This window comes from Phalacrocorax carbo, chromosome 9 (genome assembly GCF_963921805.1).
Source record: "Phalacrocorax carbo chromosome 9, bPhaCar2.1, whole genome shotgun sequence".
NCBI lineage: Eukaryota > Metazoa > Chordata > Aves > Suliformes > Phalacrocoracidae > Phalacrocorax > Phalacrocorax carbo.
Window position 1 is genome coordinate 12,682,846 of NC_087521.1, and position 21,296 is coordinate 12,704,141.

Genomic DNA, 21,296 nt, shown 5'->3' on the forward strand with positions numbered 1-21,296 from the left:
CTATGCTAGGATTTAGAAATCTCTGACTCAAGAATACAAACTGCAGGGAGCTGGAGAAGACAGCTGGGTGTGTCATTCATTGCCTAGTTAAAGAAAAAGAATGTTTTTTGATCCTAAGTTGGTCTATGTGTACTATGAATCTGGTCGGTCCTCATTCCAGCCGCTGCCATGAGCTCAAGGAAAGAGTTCAGTGTTAATTTTATTAATAAATACCTCCCCATTTTCAAAGCACTATAAAATATATTTAATTAAAAGTCTCTTCTCTATTATGCAGAATCATACTGTGCTTGTAGAGAAAAAGCACTTTAGTAGCTGTGAGTGGCTGCAACTTCAGTGTCAAGCACTGACATAAGGCCCAGGCTTACAATGTAGTTCCTTAACGTTGAAGACACTTCTCCAGGGTATGAGGGTGGGCTCCTCCTGCCATGTTCTCCTGGTTGGCCTCTGCTTCTTAGGTCAGTACTTGGAGCAGACCTTCAGTGACCCCACTGGCTCAGAAACTTGGCTCCACACAGGGTAGTGTTGTCTAACAACAGAGGACCTGGATCATACCAATACTTCTAGTGGTTGCAGCTTACAGTCTTAACTTTTTAAAATTAGGGTCTTTTTTTTCCAAACAGGTGCCATGCTCGTGCCATCTTCCGCAGTCTAGCCAAATTAGGTTTGGGCTGGAGGGAGAAAAATTAAGAAGCACTAAATCATAACTAAGTGAGCGAGCTTCAATGCCTCCATACTCTTTGCCCTAGTACAGTCATTCCCAATTTTTTTAATATCTAATTCAAAGACCCACCTGACTTTCAACAGAATCCAATTTTGTAACTTAATACAATATACTATATATAATATAGTAACTTAATATAGTATATAGCAGAAGGGAAGGAGTAATGATTTTATTAATCTACATGCTGCTATTTCTTTGCTTATTTCCCCGTTTTATAGCATCTTAAAATTTGAGGAAGTAGGTCTTTGTTTAATTAGCATCGTTACCACTAGTAGAATATCAGAATTTACATGTTTTCCAATTTTTACACTTAAAAACTGCGAGCACTTTAAATATATGCTTACCTTTAAGGACTAGTGGACCCCATTCAAGTCAGTATGACCATTCAAATGAAATATGGTAAGATCCTGGCTAAAGTGTTTGCAGGACAGAGGTTTAATGTTCTGAAGTTTTATTTTATTGGTAACAGCTAAGTAAAAATTCAAGTAAGATACAGCCAGTGGTGATGGTTTCAAACTGGCCCATTCTAGTTCTTGCACGCATATATATGACATGCCTCTGATAATCCAGAGTGTGGATTATCAAACGCATATCAGTGTTTCACACAGTACCTGCTTTTCCTGCTGTAGATGGTCTATATCTGCAAGAGGCATCATGGAGGGTCTTCCATGAGCACACTGGAAGGGCAGTTGGCAAGATGACAAAGCTTCAATAAGCCTGCTGCTCTCCTCCGAAGTCAAATGCTCATTAAACTTAATAGCTCCTGAAAAAAAGATACAAATTCTTGTACGCGCTGCTAAAGAGAATTCAAACCACACAGCAGGCTTCCCTCCACAGCTGTGGTTTTCACAGAGAACAAGGCAGCTCCCAAAGATTAGCTGGGAGGCTGCAAAGGCAGCCCAAAGGCTGCAGTATGGCAGACCTAGAGCTCAGCTCAATTAACCAGCCTGCTGCTTAAGGATCAGCTTTCCATGGCCTAAATGTTCACCTAACCCAAGTCTGATGGATGGTAAGATTATTAGGTGCAAATGGGCTTTGGTTTTTGCTTTTCTTTTTTGTGTGTGTTACAGCTAAAGACGGAACCAGTTCACAAATCAAAAAGTATTAAACTAAGATGACAGCTAATATCAGTTCTGCCACTGACAGGCACCAGTTCTAAGACTAGATGCTAGCCCTGCCGCTAAGTCCTTTCTCACAAATGAGCACTTAATGGCATCCAGAGGAAATCCAAGCAGAACATCAGGGAGTTATTTCAGAGGTGTTTGCTATCGTTCACCTTCACAGACACACAAGATGACCTGGAATCTGCCTTTCAGTCATGGGACTTTTTTAGATATTAAAGAAAAATCATATATTGTCTGCCATTTGTAGAACACAGTGACACTCCATGAAAATAGATGCTTTTGGTTCACATTTACCCCTTCAGCATAATCTTGTTAATACTCTATACAGCACAGGAACTGCCGAAGAGGCTAGAGCTACTGCAGTCTACACTTGTAACGTCTGCTCGTTTTCAGACGCTGGAAAGCCATAGTCCCTTCGAAAATGTAAATCCTTGCTGCCCTCCTTCGAAAAACACTTGAAAGGTCACAGGTGCACTTAAATTAGCACTTTTGACACTTATCTGAAATGAAAAACGCTTTTTGGGATGAGTGTCTAAGTATTCTTTCCTGCTTGCTCTCAAGCAGATTCCAGCACCTCCCCTTGCCCCTTCACAGAGCTGCTACTTGAATGGTTTAGAGCCCACAGAGATAAGTGCATCTCAGAACTGTACTCTGTTTTATGTGAGGGTTGGAAGGTACATTAGGCCCATACATAAATAAATCAGAGCAGTATTGCTTGTCCCTCACAGAGCTGTCTGTGAGAAGACCATTATCTCCTCATCCCTATGAAACACACAGTTTAATCCTGGAATTCCTGCAAACATATTCTGAAACCACTTCCCAGTGAGGATGTTGTGTAGAAACAGAAAGGTTTAAAAAAAAAAAAAGAATGAAAGAAAAGTACAGTTTCCCTACCATGACAGGCCTGGGAAGCTAACACCTTCAGCATTGTCAGAGGCAGTGTCCCTCGTGCTCCTCCTCCTGTAGTCTGCACTAGCTAAAAACAGTAAGGGAACATCATCTTACTTTCTGTTTAATATGAGAAAAAGGAAGAACTGTAACACAAAGGAAATTAAAAATGAGGCAAAGCCAGTGGATTATCTAGCCCACCTCTCTCATTTGAGGCTTAACACACTCCCTTTGGTTCATGCAGTAAGCTTTGCATTATTATAGTCAACTTCAGAAGCAGACGGCAACTCACCTCAACTTGTTCTTGCATAAGCTCCTGGAAGGAAAAGGAAATATCATCAGTTCATTGCCCATATCCTGCTTTGTCCACATTTGTGTACAATTTACTGTTTAACTGCCAGAACAAGGAAAAATTATGCTGTTGCTACTACACTGACCGCAGTCTGAAAGATCTAGGTGCAAGTCCTGACCTCTCACAAGTATCTATTCAGACTTTAGAAGTCACTTGGTTTCTCTGTGCATCAGTTTCCTATCTGTAGAATGGGTATAATGGAACTCCTATACCTCAGAGTGCAATGAATGCATGTATCTTTGAATAGCTGCCCTTTCTTCTTTGCAAAATAGTCCATGTGGATTTCATTTCTGAAGCCTAAAATGCAATGAATTTGTCATCAATCATGAATGGGTGCTACCAGTCCTAATTAAAATAAAAAGGACTGCAAAACAGATTTGCCAAAATGCTCATGAGATCTTGAGGCGTCAGCTATGAATGAGTGCTTGTGAGGCACAGTCATGAGCCCCTCCTCCACCACTTTTAGTGCTCTTGGCTCCTAAATCACACCAGGAGAGTGCATTTTGAGTTTTTCCTGATTACAGTGAGGTTGGAAAAGAAAATTTGATCAGATGAATCATCCTCTCTGTTTCTTCTTTTCATATCAAGACTGGGCTGATTCACAATGGCTCAGCCTAGTGGCTGAATATGGTACTCCAGAAATAATTTTTACAGTCCTTGCAGCAGTTATGATTGTGGAGAATTGTTTGCAATGGAAACTGCAAGTAATCAGTTCAGACAATTTCTTCCTCAAACTGCAGAACATCTGGAACTGCAGCTCTTAGAAAGCTGCACTGCCAATGTAGACATTTCATGAAAACAGCTTTAAATCCTTACAAAAATTCTTCTGTATCAGCAATATTAATCATTTTACTGTTGACTCAAGCATTTACTGTTCATGCAAGCATTTATGAGAAGTAAACTGTTGAAACACCTGCACTATATACTATTTTTCTTAGCCTCTCCACTAGTCCAAACCTGGAACAGTCTCCTGTCGTTTCTGTTATAGTCCAGGGATTTCAGTTGTGGGACTATTTAGCTACTAAAAGGGATGGCACCCACATTCACCAAGGGACTTCACTGTCTCCCTCATAACATAGATACTCTAATACCCCAGGCTATCAACACAGAACAAGAATCAGGATCACAATTTCACCCATAACCACCACTGACCTCCACAATGCTTTTAGTGACAGGTTGTCTTTTCCGTCGTAATTCGTTGGCTTCTCTTTCTATAAAACACAGTGGCACTTTCCTCACTAGAATCAAAGAGCTGTTGGTCTCAGGAAATGATAATTCAAGACCCAAGTCCTCCAAATTTTTGTAGCAGCATCTGAGGAAAAAAACCACCAGAAATAAGACATCAACTACAGTAGCTATGTCTCCACAGCATATGTAAATATTTCTGTAGTCCCCATATATGTTTCTTCCTGGAAAAGCTTCCAATTTCAAAATCCATGCATCATGAGATACCTAGTAATTTTGCCCTTTCAGCCTACATTCAGCCATGTTTTTTCACTCCAATCAACTGTGCATATTTCATGTTCCACAAGATCTAAGAGTTCCTGTATTATGTGGAGAAAAGCTTTATGTCTAAATTTATAAATCTATCCTTTCTGAAGATGCATGAGGTGTCTGGTTCAACACAGAAACACTCCAAATATTGAAATTACACAGCCTAAAGACTCCCTTTAAGCCTAACCTGAAAAATCATTATTTCAATTGGCACATAATAGCGAACACTTATGATGGAAAAAATATTGTAAGAAATTTATGCTGATTTAATGAACTTTATACCCCATTAAGGAAAGAAAACCCAGGAAAGAACAACCTCTAGTTAATCTGACATATGTCACCCTGTGGATGGAAAAATACACACAAAAATGGGACTTCACAGTCAGATAAGAACCTCTCTTCAAAATGAAAAGAACTTAACATATAGTTGATTTTATTAACTCAGGGAATACTCACTTAAAGATGATGAAGGTCAATTTTAGAAAAGAGATTCTTTGAACAAAAAAGACGTTAATCTAAACTTACTAAAATCAGTCATGAGAATAATGCAATTGTTAGCCTCCATATGGAGATGACTTGTGTAATTCTATCCAAAAAAAGACAACATGTATAGCCTTCAGCAAAAGCAGAGAAAGACAGAAAAAGCCCATTGTGGTGAAATGACAGAATCCAAGCAGCTATTGAAGACAATCAGGCTTGCTTCTTTTTTTTTTTAGGGGGAAAAAAAAAGGAAGCCCAAGAGAGTCAACAGAACAATGCATTACTACAAAGATTAGTAGATAAATAGCAGAATCGAAGCTGCAGGTGAACCAGAGGTCCAGCTGAACTATTAATTAGCAAGCATAGGTGAAGAGAAAGGTCTTCTAGGGAAGTCAATTTATCACATCAAACTTTACTACAGAATACAGTCATACTTTGCCAGCAACAATAACAACAGAATTTAGATTTTTACATAGTACTTTTAATTCGTAACTTTTTAGTAGGGTAGTCTCACAGAGTAATTGTAAAGAGATGAACTGCCGATAAATACTGATAAATTAAAGAGCAACACAATAAAAGCACCAGTAAGCTTCCTGGATTAAGTAATAACTGAAAATCACAGCTGGCATCCCACTGTGCTGAATAATTTAACCAGTGTCCTTAAAAGAAAACCATGCCTCTCTGACTTTATCTTACTGATTTTTGTAGTATGTTTGTGATATACCTGATGAAGAAAAGTAGCTCACAGAATTTATTTGAGCTTTCAAAAAGCCTTGGATGCCGTCTCTTAAAAGTGGCTAGAAATGCAAATGCAAAAAGTTGTCATGGATAAAGAAATAACATTTGTCGTGATTTAGAGACTACAGAAACAAGGTATGCTGGCAACAGCTGGTCAGTGTTCAACATGACTTGATCTGTAACTCTGTAATTGTTTATTAATGATGTGGAAAAGAAGGGACATGGTCAAGAGGGCAAATTTGTAGAAAACACAAAATTATTAAGGTTAGCTAAGACTAAAGATGACACTGAACTCAATCAGAACTTAAAACAAGTAGAAAAATGATGAATGAAATCAGTAGGATGAATGAAGAAGGTATATAATGAAAAATTGACAGAGAAATTGAATCCACCACTCCCAAAGACAAATAAATGTAAATTAGCAGGAATAATTTGATCTATTTGCACTTTTTTTGGCTTCTACATAAATAGCAAAAATTTTGGCCATCCAGTCTCAAAAGTAGATATATCAGAAATAAAAGACATACAAAGATGAGTGCAAAAATAATCCAAAATTTAACATGAGACATTACAAATATCGTGATGTTAGCAAGAACATTATTAAGAGCTGGGAACAACAAAGGCATGAAATATTACTGAACTATGAACAGCAAGGGTTATGTTCTCACATTTTTCCCTAAGGCAGGTGGAACATAATAGTGCTTTACACTTTGGAATTTCTGGTATTGGCCATTGTTACACAAAAGAGTTACCAAGTGGATACAGCAGTGGTACTGTCACGATTGGAACACACCCAAAACGGTCTTCACACCAAACAAGTGTAGCTCTGTAATAGGCAATAATCTTAACAAGGAGTGATTTAAAAGCTGTCAAGTTTGCCACTGGCATCACAAAAAGAGCAGTTTGAGACTAATGAGGTAGTCCTGTGAATGTTTAGCTAGAACTTCACCTGAAAATGAACAACAATGCAGGGAAAAAAAAAACCACTAATGCATGTGACAGGTGACAGACTGAGATTTGGGGGAAGAAAGTTTGACTAGAGTCCAATAGGTCTGCAATAGTCCAACAACAGATCTGTGTCTAAACTCTTGCAGTACAAAAGTTAAATACCCTAATAGTAGCTGGGCCACCATTCTGAAACATTTGGGAAACAGTGTTCATTAGTTACTCTTGGCAGGCATCTAGGATTAAAGAATGCATTTCTGAAGGATTCACAATACAAACTTTCCATACCCCATCCTGCTCTTCTCAAACAGTGCCTGTTAAATCAGCGACTAGTTTGATGCTATGGGCACTGCACTCTAGTGTGCACACTCAAGTCCTGAGACGCAGACAGCAGGATCTGTTGGAGACTGCTTTGGCATTCTCCCGGCCCACACATGAAGGTTTACTTCCCCAGGGAAACCACAGTACATTGCAGAGGCACAGAGATGGCATACCACAGGGTTTTGTCCTGAGGTGATGTAACGACGTGCCTGAGAAACACACCTATTTTCCTCAGCACAGATAGAGCCAATTGGTCTCGGCCCAGGAAAGAATCAACAGCTGCTTTCCTGAGCTTCATGGTAACCTAGCAATATGTAGAGATCTTCCTGGTCAACAGAGCTGTCCCCAGAAGTTTAGAGCTATTCATCATTACTAACCGTAGAAATCTTCTTTGTTCTTCTGTAACTTCAATCTCCAAAGGAGGAGAGATGGAGGAGGACAGTAATTTCTTCTTACCACAGGCTGCAGCTTCCTTCTCATAGGAATCTGTGAATGAATTGTTGAGAAGTATCCTTTCTTAGAATATTTACGCAGGCATTACCCTTAATGACCCTACGGTTTGGCATGTAATCCTCTGTTTGGATTAAAAAGTGACCACAGAATGCCTTCTCCTGAAACTTGTGGAGGACTGGGAATGTCACAAACCAGACATCTAGCCTCTGGGGAAGGGTTGGTTAATGCCACTTTGGTTTTTCCCACCAGTTCCAAAAAAGAGTCACCCTGAATAGCAAAAAAACCTACTGATATATTTAGTCCAACTCACAGACAGCAATTTTTCCACAGAAAAGTCTGATATAAATGGCATTACAGTACTATTCATTAAGCATTTCTCCCTTCAGTCTTTAACTTTTTTCAGTACCTGACCAAAAGGAGCAGAGAGTTCCTGGAACCCTCTCTGCAGGAATTGCACAATATTTATTGATGAAAGAGAAGGTCAATGATTTTTAAGTACTTGATGAATGGCTATTGTGCTTTTTAACACTGAAATCAATGGCTAATGAGCTTACAGAGAAGACCATTATCCCTTTGCAAACAGTTTCAGATTGTGGAAGTTTTAGGCTTAAAGCACAGTATTCAGCTAAAAAGGAACCAAATGAACTATGCTCTTTACTCTGCATCCCGTGTCTTATTCTTCACAGCATAACCACATAATCTTATTGATGTTGTTCTATTTCCTCTTCATTGTTTTTCCTATCAGTCTTCCTGCTCTTTCATTATGTCAGGACTATTTTAGTTTGATAGTTCTGTGGGTAGAGAGTATATCTTCTATTTTTGGAAACACTGTAACAATTTTCAGCTGCCAATTCTATGACTGCTACAGATATTGAATGTCTGCACTCTCCTAGGGATCAGGATAAATATGACAAACGAATATCTGATTGGTTCCATACATCCCAGATTTATCCTTATGGTAAGTTAGTCAGCAAGCTCTCCCTTTCGGACAGCTCATTTGTACTTTTCTGTGCAGCTTTTATCTTTCTTCCTAAGACTGTCTGAATCCTCACCTGCAATAAGCTGCTCCAAGCGGATCCGTTCATGAGCTGCATGTTGGTCCACCAAAATCAAGAGGTTTCCATCTAAAAATGTAACCACAAGAGGCTAGAAATAGGCAACTTTGTACCAGACAACTGCACGGGTTGGGAAGAACGACCACTCTCTAGAGGCCACATTTAGACTATCAGCCAGTTTTACAGAAATAAAGTGAGGAGGAGGCCATGTTGGCAGAACATAAAGTCACTACGGAACAGAAATTTAGTGATCCAAATTGGCATTTAAATTAAGGTAATTAGATTGAGTCAGAAACTCTCGTCTCTTGACATCTTTATCTGACTTCAGAACGAGAGCTGAGGTTACCCACAAACTGTTCTGTTTAATAGAGTCTTTAAAAATGTTATGAAAACTACTGGTTTTGAATGCCTTTTTTGTACAGCTTCAGCAAGCTTCAACAATGAATATGTCCAGACACCGCGAACAGAGACTGAAAGATGTTAGTAATTTGAGTACAATCTATTTTTATAACACTAATCTGAAGGCAATAGGAACATTCAACAACGTCCAAAATAAAGATAAAGAAGATCCAGGAAATTTCAAGCAAGACTAACATTTTCCTCTACTCACAATATCATCCCAAGGCAAGAAGAGAATGCAAATAGGACAGTGTTTCCTCTGCAGTCTAACCACACTTGACAGCCACCTCAACTTCATGTTAATAACCACTCTTACCTGCCTTTTTGTCCATTTCATTCCTAGTGTTGATTAAACAAGCGATAAATTTATTGTCGACTTGTTGAAGAACCTGTAAGATACTCAGAAAAATCATTACCTGGTGGTAAAATTATTTTTTAAAAATGAAGGTAAACGAAAGATGACAACATTCAAAATGGATCAAGCACAACAAATAGCCAGTAGGATGATTAGGGGAGTGGAAACCACATCTTTTACAGTCCCAAAGGTTTAAAGAATTTGGCCTAGCAAAATAGAGACTGAGAAGGTATATAATTATTCTTTATAAATACAGTGGGGGACTAAACATGGAAAAGGCAGCAATTGTTTAAGCTAAAAGACAATATTGGCAGAAGGTCAAATGACCATAAATCAGTCATGAAACAGTTTAGCCTGCAACTAACAGAAAGTTTCAAAATATCCAAGAAAATAATTCTAGATCAATTTTTTCAGAGAGACTCATCCGGGAAAGAGCTCTAATTGTTCTAAGGTGGAGCTGAAAATTTACAGAATGGATTAAATGCTCACGTAGAAGCCTCCTTGACTTGGAAATTAAACCTGTGCACAGCGACTCTGGGTATTTGATTCGCTGCTATCACCACAAGAGAACGTAAACAACCTTTTTTAACCTGCCCTGTGTTTAGCAACTTGTGCTGATCATCTGAAGGGGCCAGGAAGCATTTTTTCCCCTCATTTTCTGATGTAGAATTTGCCTCTGTGACTTGATTCCACCTTCCCGTCAAGCACCAGAAATCATCCAGAGCTACAGGGAATACTGAGCAGGGATGCACAATGCTTTCAGTATCTCATTGCTAGATTCAAATTAACAGATATGTTGTTAGGGAGAAATTTCTCCCCAAGTCACATAGATAGAGCTCACCCAGCATTCTCTGTCTCACATGTGCATTGTTGATCTGCTAGGTAAAAAGGAATGTATGATCCTATTTCTTTGCAGGGATGCAAGACATTAATGATACTTTTTATTCTTTTCCTGTGGCACGATGCAACATTTTGTACTTCTGTCTTTTCTACAGAGATTCTCAAAAGCTACAGGGTACAGAAGGCAGTATTTAGCTTCTTCAGAGATGGGAAGTAGTAACTTCTAGCTTTACGTTATTCAAAACATAGAAAGGAAAACATTACACAGGTTAAGTCTGAATCACAGAACCACTCATTAAGTTTTAAAGAACAGTTCTTATTATGAGGTATTAACAGAAAAATGCTGCCTTCCATTTTCCAGCTTTACTCTCCTGTCTTTTTGAAACATGATCTATTTACTGTAATAACTTTATTTACTCCTGTTATTCTTGCACACACAACATCAGGGAATCACTTGGATCCTTGTCCACCCTGGAGATCAACACTACCATGCCCAACACAGTCAGAATCTGCAGTCTCAAAGCCAGCAACCTGATTGCATGGGAATAATGCTAACTGGGCCTGTAAGCCTTTTGCCCTTGGGAAGCAAAAGAGGGAGAGAATTCACTTTGGCATTTCTATCCAGGCAAACCATCAAAGAATGTAAGCTGAAGCCATACATTTACATTAGCTTTTAAGCTAACATTCAAAACATTTGATCAAGAAGCACTAAACCAGTTAAACTTGATTCCGTAATGCCATTTTTTAAGAATCACTTTCCAGAACAGACATAAATCTTAAACTGAAATTTCAAGTCTTTCCATGAAATCTGAGATTTGCCTTTGAAACCACTCTGCTGAAGAATTAAGTTTCTAAGGTAAATAAAAATGGAAGATACAGGACACATATTTCAGAGGAATACAAACTAAGAAAATACCTACAATAAATATAAAAAATTTCCCATTGAAATATCGTTTAGTTAACAGTGTTTCTAGGCAGCAGTAACAGGCCTGCCTCTCAGTTTAACCATATAGTCAAGGAATTTGAGTCACTTGCAGATAGCTGATTAACCATGAGATGATACTAAGATCTGCCAGAACATACGTGTGCCAGGACATACGTGTCTGCTGCTGTCACACAACAACCAAGAATTCTGTTTGTGCTTGTGAAAACTAGGGATATAAACTATTTCCCTGGATACCTCTTTCCCACCAGGCAGAAACATCAGCAAATCCCATCAGCTGAGTGGGAATTTGGGGATAAAATGAGTAACAGATCATATTGTACCTGCATTGAATGAACCATATCTTTGGTGAAACGATAAGGATACAAGATATTGTGAATTTTCACAGCCAGATTGTCAGCCTGACTGCTGGTCACATCAACAGCAATCTGTAAAAACAGAAATACAGATCAAGCAGGCTACAAAGGATATGGCAAAAAATGCAAACACACAAAAAATAACCCCAACAAACCACCTTTACGAAAAACTGGAAGTAACAGTTTGACAAACTGTTAAGCTTTACAAACCAAGCTTTCTACACAAGAATAGCACTAGCTAAAGATACCATCCAGCGATCCAGAAAGCCTCATATACTTTCCCATCTGGATATTACCTGCTAACTTCAATGCATTCAGCTTATTTCAAGTACGTATCAGAAAACTTGAAGTTATTTATCAGCCTGCATGAGCTCTCAGTGCATTGCATTACAAAAGTTGTATTACCCTGAAATGAGTCAGAGTACACGACACCGCAACAACTGAACAGAACTACTGTTCCTTTTCAGAAACTCACCAACAGGTGGTTTGCTATTCCATCTCTATTGTTTGCAGGTGGAAATGGTTACGTACATATGCTTACACACACACAACATGATGATTAGAGATAATGCTACCACATGACAATACAGGAAGTTTTTCTAAAAGCTCCAACATTGTTTCCCTCTCACATCCTATAATACTGCTAGGCTATAAAAACAAGTATAGTAGAATACACTCTTAAGACCCATCGCATCCAGAGAAGAAAGCTGGGTTATTTAACTCTGTCCACAAAGAGGGCAGACACTGTATTACAATTTTGCCATCCTTTAACTTTTAAGATTACTATCTTTGTAGAGGAAAAGACAGCTTACAATAATGTTTTGCTTTTGAAATTATGTAAGGCAGAAGTTTAGCCTGACACCTGCTTCTCTGACTTTGAATAAATCCACAACAATGATATACATATCAACAGTCTATAAACACACATAACTCCCAGGTCTGTAGTCTAACATATCGCTGAATAACTTACATGCAATAGTTACAGTATTTGCAATTTTGGTCCCCATGTCAGAAAATAACATAAGGTTAAACTGACTCCTACTTTAGCATAAGATGTGAGATAATACTTACCTCTGGGCAGGGAACAAAAACAGGATTATCCCATTCTGAAAGCAGTGACTGGAGAGACTCCCCTTCAGCATCTAGGAAGGAACACATAGATAATACAGGGACTACCACCATCTGCCAACAGAAGGGGCACTGGGTACCTGTACCTCACATAAGTATTATTATTTTTCCCATCATAGAAAGGGGAGAATATACAAATAAAAGATGGAACATGAAACTGGACTTCTCTGTTGTCTGCTTTAACTAGGAAGGACACTGCAGCTTTGAATCCTAAACATGCACAGTTCAACAGGGCCTGGAAATGGAGGGGTGGCGGGGTGTGTGTGTGTGTGTAAGAACGACCTGTTTAGCTACCCACTCCCTCTGGACAAAGCCACATACCAAAAAGATGATTCAATCCTTTCCACCGCAAAAAAAATTGTGAGGATTGAAGCTATTTCTCATATTCCAAGGTTGGAACAAGTACAAAGAAGGGAGTAGGTAATTATTCTTTAAACTACTGACATAATTCAACAAAGAACTGGGTATTTCATCCTGTAAATAAGTATCCCCTAACCTGCCTTCAACCCTAAGAGATTTTTTTTTCCCAGTTCTAGATTTGAGATGACTCACATGCTCCCATTGTTAACAGACCTTGAGTAATTCTGGGTTCCTGTTGGGACATCTGGGACAATTTTGGCTTTTTTTGTTTACCACAGAACACTGTGTCCTGGAAAGCTGGCCCTACCTCTCAGATCCCGGCTTGCTAGAGTCTTCTCTTTTCGAGGTCTAGGGAGGAAGGGTAGCACAATCTCACTTCTAAAGGGATGGCACCTCAACTGAATCCCTAAACACAATATAAATTTACTGCTGCAGATTCAACGGCATGCAAAACTACAAAATGCTATACAAGCATTATATTCTTATAAACAAGCATGTGCTTAGCTCTGTACAAATTAGAGTATCCCACAGATCTTGCAATCTAACATTGAGAAATAACTGTCGGTTTTTTACATATATACTGTTATTAGACACACTTGCATCAGGGGATATATTTTAAAATATTATCATGGCTTCTGCAAGACCATCCTTCTTAAAAATTGGCTACTGTTTTAATCACATAAGAATTATTTCCAGAATTAGCGCAATCAGAAGCATTATCCCCATAGGAAAGAGAAGGCATATAGTAAAGCCTGCCAGATATCAACTTTTGACCTCCCTGCTAAGGTGTGGCAAAACTGCCAATCTATCACCACTCCTATTGATACTTGATAGTTATCAGGAACTTGTAAAACTGAAAACTACAAATCAGTGAGACCACATGAGATATCGGAGTAAGCCTAACAACATGTTTCTACCCACCCAAAAATGATTTAATGATATTACAAACCAGCACTGTTATCGAGATTATTAAGAAAAGTGGCTCAGATTTCCAGCACAGTGGTAAACATTTCACCCTTCCTTTGGTACAATTCAGACTCCTATTCTTTGTGAAATAATAATAAATTAATAAAGTTCCTTTCGGCTAAGAAATTAAGGGTGTGCATTCAGGAAAAGTGGCAGAGTGATGACGCCAAAGAAAACCAGCTGCATGCTGATAAGCTCCATACGAAAAGGCTCTAGGAGATCCTAGGCCAGTCTGTAGACTCCTGACAGTTGGCTCCATTCCAGTAAGGACCAGTGATGGTCCTACCCTGGGGACTGAGAATCCTTTCAAGAATCCAAACTGGCTGCCCATCATGGGAGAGTAACTCAGCATCCGACTGTCACAAAACACAGAATAGAAGTCAAGATGGGCTGACATGGTTCCTGGTAAACTGTAACAACCTGAAGAACTCTACCTAATTCAGGCTTTGAGAGAACTTTTATAGCTAGTATTATTGAAAGATATTACCCCTCAAGTTCACAGAAGCATCTATCATCTACGTGAACAGAAGTCCAGTATTTTCTACATAGAATCATAAATAAAGATTCATTTTCCTGCTTCTTGCTGCAGGGAAAATCCTTGTTCCGGACATACATTTTTCATAAAGCTAGGATTTTCCTGCCCAAAGGCCAGTGAGAATTCAGAGCTGACAGAGATTCTGACAAGTGACATCAGAAAAGGTGCTGAGGGTAATAATGTATCTACTTTATATGTGCAAACCACATACAATTACCATACTTGTGTATTCATTTTCAGCTGCCTCAATTAGATCATTAAAATATAGTGGTGTAATGACATATCAGTCAATAATGTAATAAAAGTAACAAAAAATGCAAATGTAGCTGGTATAACAACAAAGACAGAGTTGAACTGGGATATTAACCTTCTACAAATGCATAGCACAAGCTTATTCAAAAAGGCATCCGGTGGTGAAATGAAGCTTGATAAAATTTCCTGCAGCAATCGGCTTAATTGGTACAAAGACGCCTGAGTCTAACCTACAAAATCTAGCATTTCTGTTGTGCACATGGCATGTGACTGGAAAAAGGAACAGATGGCCACTGCTGTCATGGAAAAGAGGATATGGATTACTCTTGCCTCCTTCCACCAGCCACCAACCCATGTAATTTCCCTAAATTTTTGTATGAGATGCTGTTCTTAATAAATCATGGGGTTATGAAATTCTAAGTCAACACCATGGGGTTACTGACACTACTCTAAAAAGCAAAATGAAAGCGTACATAGCAAGTGAAGAAATTATTCCATCCCTGGGTCTTAACAGCAGTCCAAAACAGTGCTTAACATCAAGAGATATGAATGCTGTGTTAGGACACAGTAATGTTTATTCCTCTGACTAAAAAGAATTAATATCCTTTGCTTGAAAAACGTGTGAAAGAACATGATTGTTGAGCTTTGAAAACCTAAGGGTCTAAGAGTCCAAACACCTTGTGAAGGTTTGGGAGGTCTGACCTGCAACCTAAGAAAAGCAAAAAAGCTACAGCAGACATCTCACCAAAGAATAACACCACTGATGGAGTTAAGAAAGAGTGGCACCACTGATATGACAGAGAGTAACACCAACAATAAGGCTAGTAAAGAACAAAGTCATTGGAGGGAAAAAGATGCAACACAATATACGTCTCCAAAAACTATGGACTACACATAATCTGAAAGCATAAGGGTATGTGAGGTATTCTCTTCATAAACATGAATGGCCTAACCAACATTTTGGATAGAAGGTCAAGCTCCACATCTCAGTGCTTTGGCTGGCTATGAAACAGCACTGTGGGCAACCGAAATTTGAAAACCACAGAAATTAAAAGTGTTAGTGAAGGAGCATACATTTGTGCTTGCAGGTAATTTTACCTAATAAAAACAGATGTTCTTCTCCTTGTCACAAATCTACTTCAGTGGAACACAACAGATACTAAGAATTATTGGCATCGATTATTGTACTTAAAGGGAACAGCTTAAAAACCAAACCACCTATTGTACCAGTGTTTCTACAACTGGTGATAAAGGAGGAAGTAACAGACAGAAATGGAACAAACCAGAGGCTATCATGATTGATTAGACAAATATTTCACAAGAGAACTATCTAGAAAGAAGTACAAACTACTTTTTTGAAACAAATTATACAGAAGAAAATATGGTCTATGTGACGAAAGGCTGCATCTTTGCTCATAAAACCTGCCTATAGACAGACTGACTAACAACTTTGAACAAAGATACACACATGGAAGGGAAAATTATTGAAGACGCTATTCTGCCGAGCCAGACCAGGGAGACACAGAAAGCCAAATCTGACAGATCAATGAAGGCTCATGAACACCATATTGCTGAAAAACCAACACAATGATGTAGTGTCCTGTCACCCCTGGAAAAGCTCCATCATCAAAACAGCAACAATGCTGTACAACATCTACAAAGCTATGTATGAAGGAACAGCCTTCCAAAATCTGCAGGCAGGAGGCCACACATTCTCATTGAAAAAGTCAGATTTTGGTTAATTTTTCAAGGGTTGACTTAAATTTTGTGTGCAGTTAGGACAAAATGTTAAATACCACAAAATTTTTCCAGTATGCTTACTTTAAAGTGTGTCCCTCTCTTTATATATGACAGCAATTATATATAACTGTGATCTCGGTAAATGTCATGATGTGCAGGCAGCTGCCTGTTAATTGACAAGGTATTGACATTTCTTTTGACTGTCTTATTAGAAACCATCTTAATATCTTGCATGTCAGTGTGTTACTGTCTCCATAGTCTCCAACACTTTCCTGTTCATACAGCTATCACAATAAGGCAGTGGATATTTCAGTATAAACTGTTGGGTGCTGTCAGCAGGATATTTTATGCACCTAGCAGAACACAAACAGTTTTCCTCATCCCACTTGTACAACAACCACCACCACCCCTCTTACCATTCTCTGAGACAACATTCACAGCCATGGTTGTTATATCTTGAACGCATGCAGCTTGAAATCCTTCGGTAGGAGGAGTGCGGTAGGTGCTCAGTCCAGTCGCTTTATTGATGTATATTGTCTTACCCGAAGAAACATCAAAATCTTGCAGCCAGTCAGAACAACACAAATAATTCCTGGGATCGCCTGTGCTGGTGGTATCTGCAGAGAACTCTAACTTACTTGGGAAAGTCATAAGGGGAACCTCAGTATCTTTCAAATCTTGTTCTGAGGATTTAGCTAATGTACTTTTATCTTTACAGATTATGTTAGTACAATCCTTTTTAGCACATAAAACACTGCTTGAAGAGACTATGTACTCCCCTTCTATGCTGCTGAATGGTGATGGGCTGACAGTGCTTTTCATAGACCCTGCTCTCGTACTGTCTGATTGTGAGCATGCATCCCCCTTAGAAATGCTGTAATTGCATTCCCTCATTTCTTCCACTGAGGATTTATATGTTTGATGAGAATTGAAAAAAAAATAATTATCTGAAGATTCAGGATCTATACAGTAGTCCTCTTTTCTACTTGAATCTGTTTGGAATTGTACACCAAGTTCTACTTCTTTGTGGTCACGCTTCATTCTGGACAGTTTGGATGATAATGATCCTGGAAATCTTTTACAACTTGCATTTTCTTTACTAATCTGGGAGTAATCAGACAATGTCAAAGGACTCTGACAAAGGGCTTGTTTGTCCCGTGAAGTTTCTCCACTGCAGAATGAAGTCTCTTCCAAAGAACCAAAATCTTGGCTACTGTTATTAGCATTGGGATCTTCCAAAGTTGGAGTTTCACAAGTGCTCACACTACCATGGTTGTCATTCTCATTCTTTGAAAAGTCACATTTAGCTTGTGCATTAAAAACCGGGAGACCAAACTCACTCTGCTCTGACAACGGCGTTGGTTGCGTACACTTGATTCTCCCATAATATCTCCTGAACTTTTCTAACGAACCCAGCTGTGTGGACAAGCTCAGCTTCTTAGAGGGCTCAGATCTTGGCACAGTGATTTGTCTTTTAGTGCTTTTTATAACTTCATTGTGAGGAATACCTGAAGAAGTTGCCAGAGGCAATTCTGTAACATTTGATGTCTCATAAAGTCTTTTACTGGTGACAGTAGGCATAGCTATCCCCTCACTCACCTGATTTGACAAAGTTTTGCTCTCTAACCACTCATTACCATCAGCCATGCATACTTCTCTGGTGTAAGGAGGTATATATTCTTTATTTGTATTACAGGAAATATCCTTAGCATTTAAAGACTGAATCGGAAAATTCACTTTGTGGCCAAAAATATCCTTGGCACTGACAGGGCCAGGTCTACACTGCACATTTAATGCAAGGTTTGTTTCTGTTTCTTCATATGCATGGGGGGGCTCATTTTGCCTAACACATGTTATGAGGCCTGCAGAGCACCGTTTTAAAGGTATTGAACTAACAGCCCCTCTTCCAGTGTCATCTACCACTTCAGCTGTTTCCCTGTCTCCTCTTCTTGCATCACACAGTCTCATCAATGAACTTCCAGAGACAGTTTCCGGTTCCATTGCTATTTCAGTAGGGTCTTTTCTCTCAGGCGGCGACTGAACACCACCATTATTTAAGATATGGACCGTACTGGGTTTTTGCACTCCTTTGCCTTGCTGGCTTCCCACATCTTTTATGCAATTCCCTGCAAAATGCTGCAGGTCACCACAAATATCTGTGTTTCTTTTTTCCAATCTGGCCCCTCCACTAAAAGAGGAATGAAGATTTTCTGAGGGTTTCAGATGAGCATCAGATGCTTTTTGGGAACTGCTGATGTCCTTCAGCTCCTGCTCTGAGATATTTGATATAATGAAATCAGAAGCTGTACCATCTTTGCTGGGCAGTGGAATCTCCACTTTGTTGTTTCTACACAGATCAGATGGTTCAGCAGTCTTCTGATTTGGGGCGACTTCAGCTTCCTGTAGATTTTTGTTTGACTCTATAAGATTTGAAGATTTTTTCCTAGTCACGGATTTCCTTTTGACATCTTTTGATTGCAAGTTACACATTTCATAGGATTCCACAATTTCATCACATGCTTTCTGAAAACTGTCTTGGATGCTCTTCTTGTCAGAGAGTGAGGGCTTCAGAACTGGAGCGTTATATAAACAAAAGTCATTATCTTCATTAAATTCTCTGATGTCCTCACTACATGGTTCAATAAATAAATGTTCTCGTTTCAAAAATGTTTTCACTCCTTCCTCTATGCAAGTTAGAAGAATGTCCCAGTTCTGGAACTCAATTAGAGTTTTTGCAGGTTCCAGACACACATCATAGTCACTGTATGCACAGGTCACATTGAGAACAAAGATCCCGTGCAACTCTGGGCCACAACGGTGGTGACCAGGACTTGTACTAGCCTGTCTGCTCGTAGGGCCGCTTTTTGCCTTGCAAATTACACTTTCTCTTCTTAATAAAAAATCAATTAGTTTATGTAATCTTGTCTTTAAAACAAGCCTTCTATTCACATACAAGAACTGCATGTTCTTGTTGTAATGTCCTTCAATACTGATATAACCGCTTAGCTCAAACCCCCCAAACTTATGATTTATTTCTCGTAACTTCTGCGATCTGCCCAGTCCATAAATTTGACAAAACCGAGAATTCACATCTCTTGTCTTAGGGAGCTGAAGCACCAGAGAACAAGAAGCGTCATTCCTTAAAGAAAGTGAAACAGAGGGATGCATCAGCGAAATGGCCTCTACTTTCTGTCTCACTCTCTCAAATTCCAGCACAGGATCCATACACTTTCTCCTCACCGGTAACTGGTGGAACAGATTACACACAGTCACTGTAGTTCCACCACTTGGTCTGCTCAATTCAGCTTCAAAGACTTCCAGTGCCTGCCCATTGTGAAACAGTTTCACAAACGTTTTTGCTGTCCTGCTGGTCTTAGATGAAACTTCCACTATGCTGGCCAGGTTGGCTATACTTGCTACAGCCTCCCCTCTAAAGCCATAGAATGTCAGGTTCTCCAGGTCTGCCACTGAGCTGCACTTGCTAGTAAAGTACCGCTTTCCCATTGCATTTAAGTCCTCCCTCCCCATCCCAGGGCCGTTGTCCACCACCTGGATCTTAAAAGCTTCCAAATCCACCCTGACAGCTACGCATGTTGCTTTGGCATCAATGCTGTTGAGGACAAGCTCCTCAACACACTGGCCCAGTGAGTTGATAGTCATTCCAGAACGCAGCCTGGCTCGCACATCTTCCACCAAACATTTGATCATGTCAAAATCAGATAGATGAGAAACTCAAGAAACTGCAGGGAGCTCGCTCCTCCATGTTCCTTAAAGCAACTCCCTGGGTGGAGAGAGAGGAAAATAAAATAAATAAAAAAAAACAAATTAGAGGCCTGAAAAAAACCTTTCATTTATTGCATTCACCCTCATAAACATACTTTTGTTAGTTTTCCTGGCATTAAGAGGCTTTTTCTGTGATTACTTTCCTGCTCAGGCTTTGACTACATGTTGTTGGTGCCTTCAGGGTAAACGGCCAGAATCTGAGTCTACGCTCCTTACTAACAACATATGCGATTCTCACACTTAATATACCTAAACCAAACTCCAACCGTGATAAGCCTAAACTCAAATGACCTGCAAGCAAAAGGCTGCTTCTTCCATTTGTATCGAAATTATATCGAAAGTATCACCGAGAAGGACGCACAGAGCTGCTTTCCTCTCGGGTTTAGCTCAGTTTCCTCACATAAATTCACAATGCCTCCTTCTGGCCGAAGAGCATCTGCTGTAATTCGTCCGAGAAAGGAACAGAGCGGCCTTGGGAACGGGCGCGGGACACTCAGCTGTTTGTGTGAAGGAGAACCCACTGTCCTGTCCCCAATGACCACCGGTTTCTCACCGGCATTCGAGGGGGGTTCGGCCGAGCTCCCCGTGAGCTAGCACTAACCGCCCTCCCTGGGGGCGCCGTGCCCCGCTGCCTGACAGGGCTCGGGGGCGGAGGGGGGCAGCCCGGATCGGCGCCCCGGCTCCCCACCACGGGCTCCCCTCTCCCAGCCCCAGCCCCAGCCGGCTGACGAGAGAAGCAGGGCCCGGGGGCGGGCAGGCCCCCGCCGGGACGGGGAGGGATGCTGACAGGACAGGCGCCCGGCGCCCCTCACCGCCCTCACCCCACCGGCCACACACCGGCCGCGGCGCGAGACTAACCGTCGCGGGCTGCCGAGCCCCCCGCACGCGGGCCCGGGGGGAGGATAACGGCGGACGGCGAGAGCATAGGGCGCATGCGCAGCGGCGGGAAGGAGCCTGGGACGCCCCCCCCGGCGCATGCCGGGAGCCGTAGTTCTCGCCCCGGGCCGGGCCCAGCGCGGAGGGGTGAAGCAGGGCGAGAGGCGGCTGCGGGACGGGCGCCTGCCTCGG

At 40.4% G+C, this 21,296-nt stretch overlaps 1 protein-coding gene across 3 annotated transcripts; it reads right to left on the reverse strand.

Annotated features, from left to right (window-relative positions):
- Window positions 1-180: 180 nt before the first annotated feature.
- On the reverse strand, window positions 181-21,194 carry MLH3 (mutL homolog 3). Of its 3 annotated transcripts, none has more exons than XM_064460400.1 (13): window positions 21,087-21,194; window positions 16,862-20,226; window positions 13,260-13,358; window positions 12,536-12,606; window positions 11,432-11,536; window positions 9,287-9,359; window positions 8,569-8,640; window positions 7,441-7,549; window positions 4,238-4,397; window positions 3,026-3,049; window positions 2,740-2,821; window positions 1,333-1,484; window positions 181-668 (listed from the first exon to the last, which is right to left on the reverse strand). In XM_064460400.1, exons 2-13 carry the CDS (start codon window positions 20,151-20,153, stop codon window positions 597-599), a joined length of 4,311 nt encoding a protein of 1,436 aa, XP_064316470.1. In that variant the 5' UTR covers window positions 20,154-20,226; window positions 21,087-21,194; the 3' UTR covers window positions 181-596. The 3 variants fall into 3 exon arrangements, with proteins under 3 accessions (XP_064316470.1, XP_064316472.1, XP_064316471.1); XM_064460402.1 differs by lacking the exon at window positions 21,087-21,194 and having other exon boundaries at window positions 16,862-19,584; window positions 19,995-20,067; XM_064460401.1 differs by lacking the exon at window positions 13,260-13,358.
- Window positions 21,195-21,296: the final 102 nt, after the last annotated feature.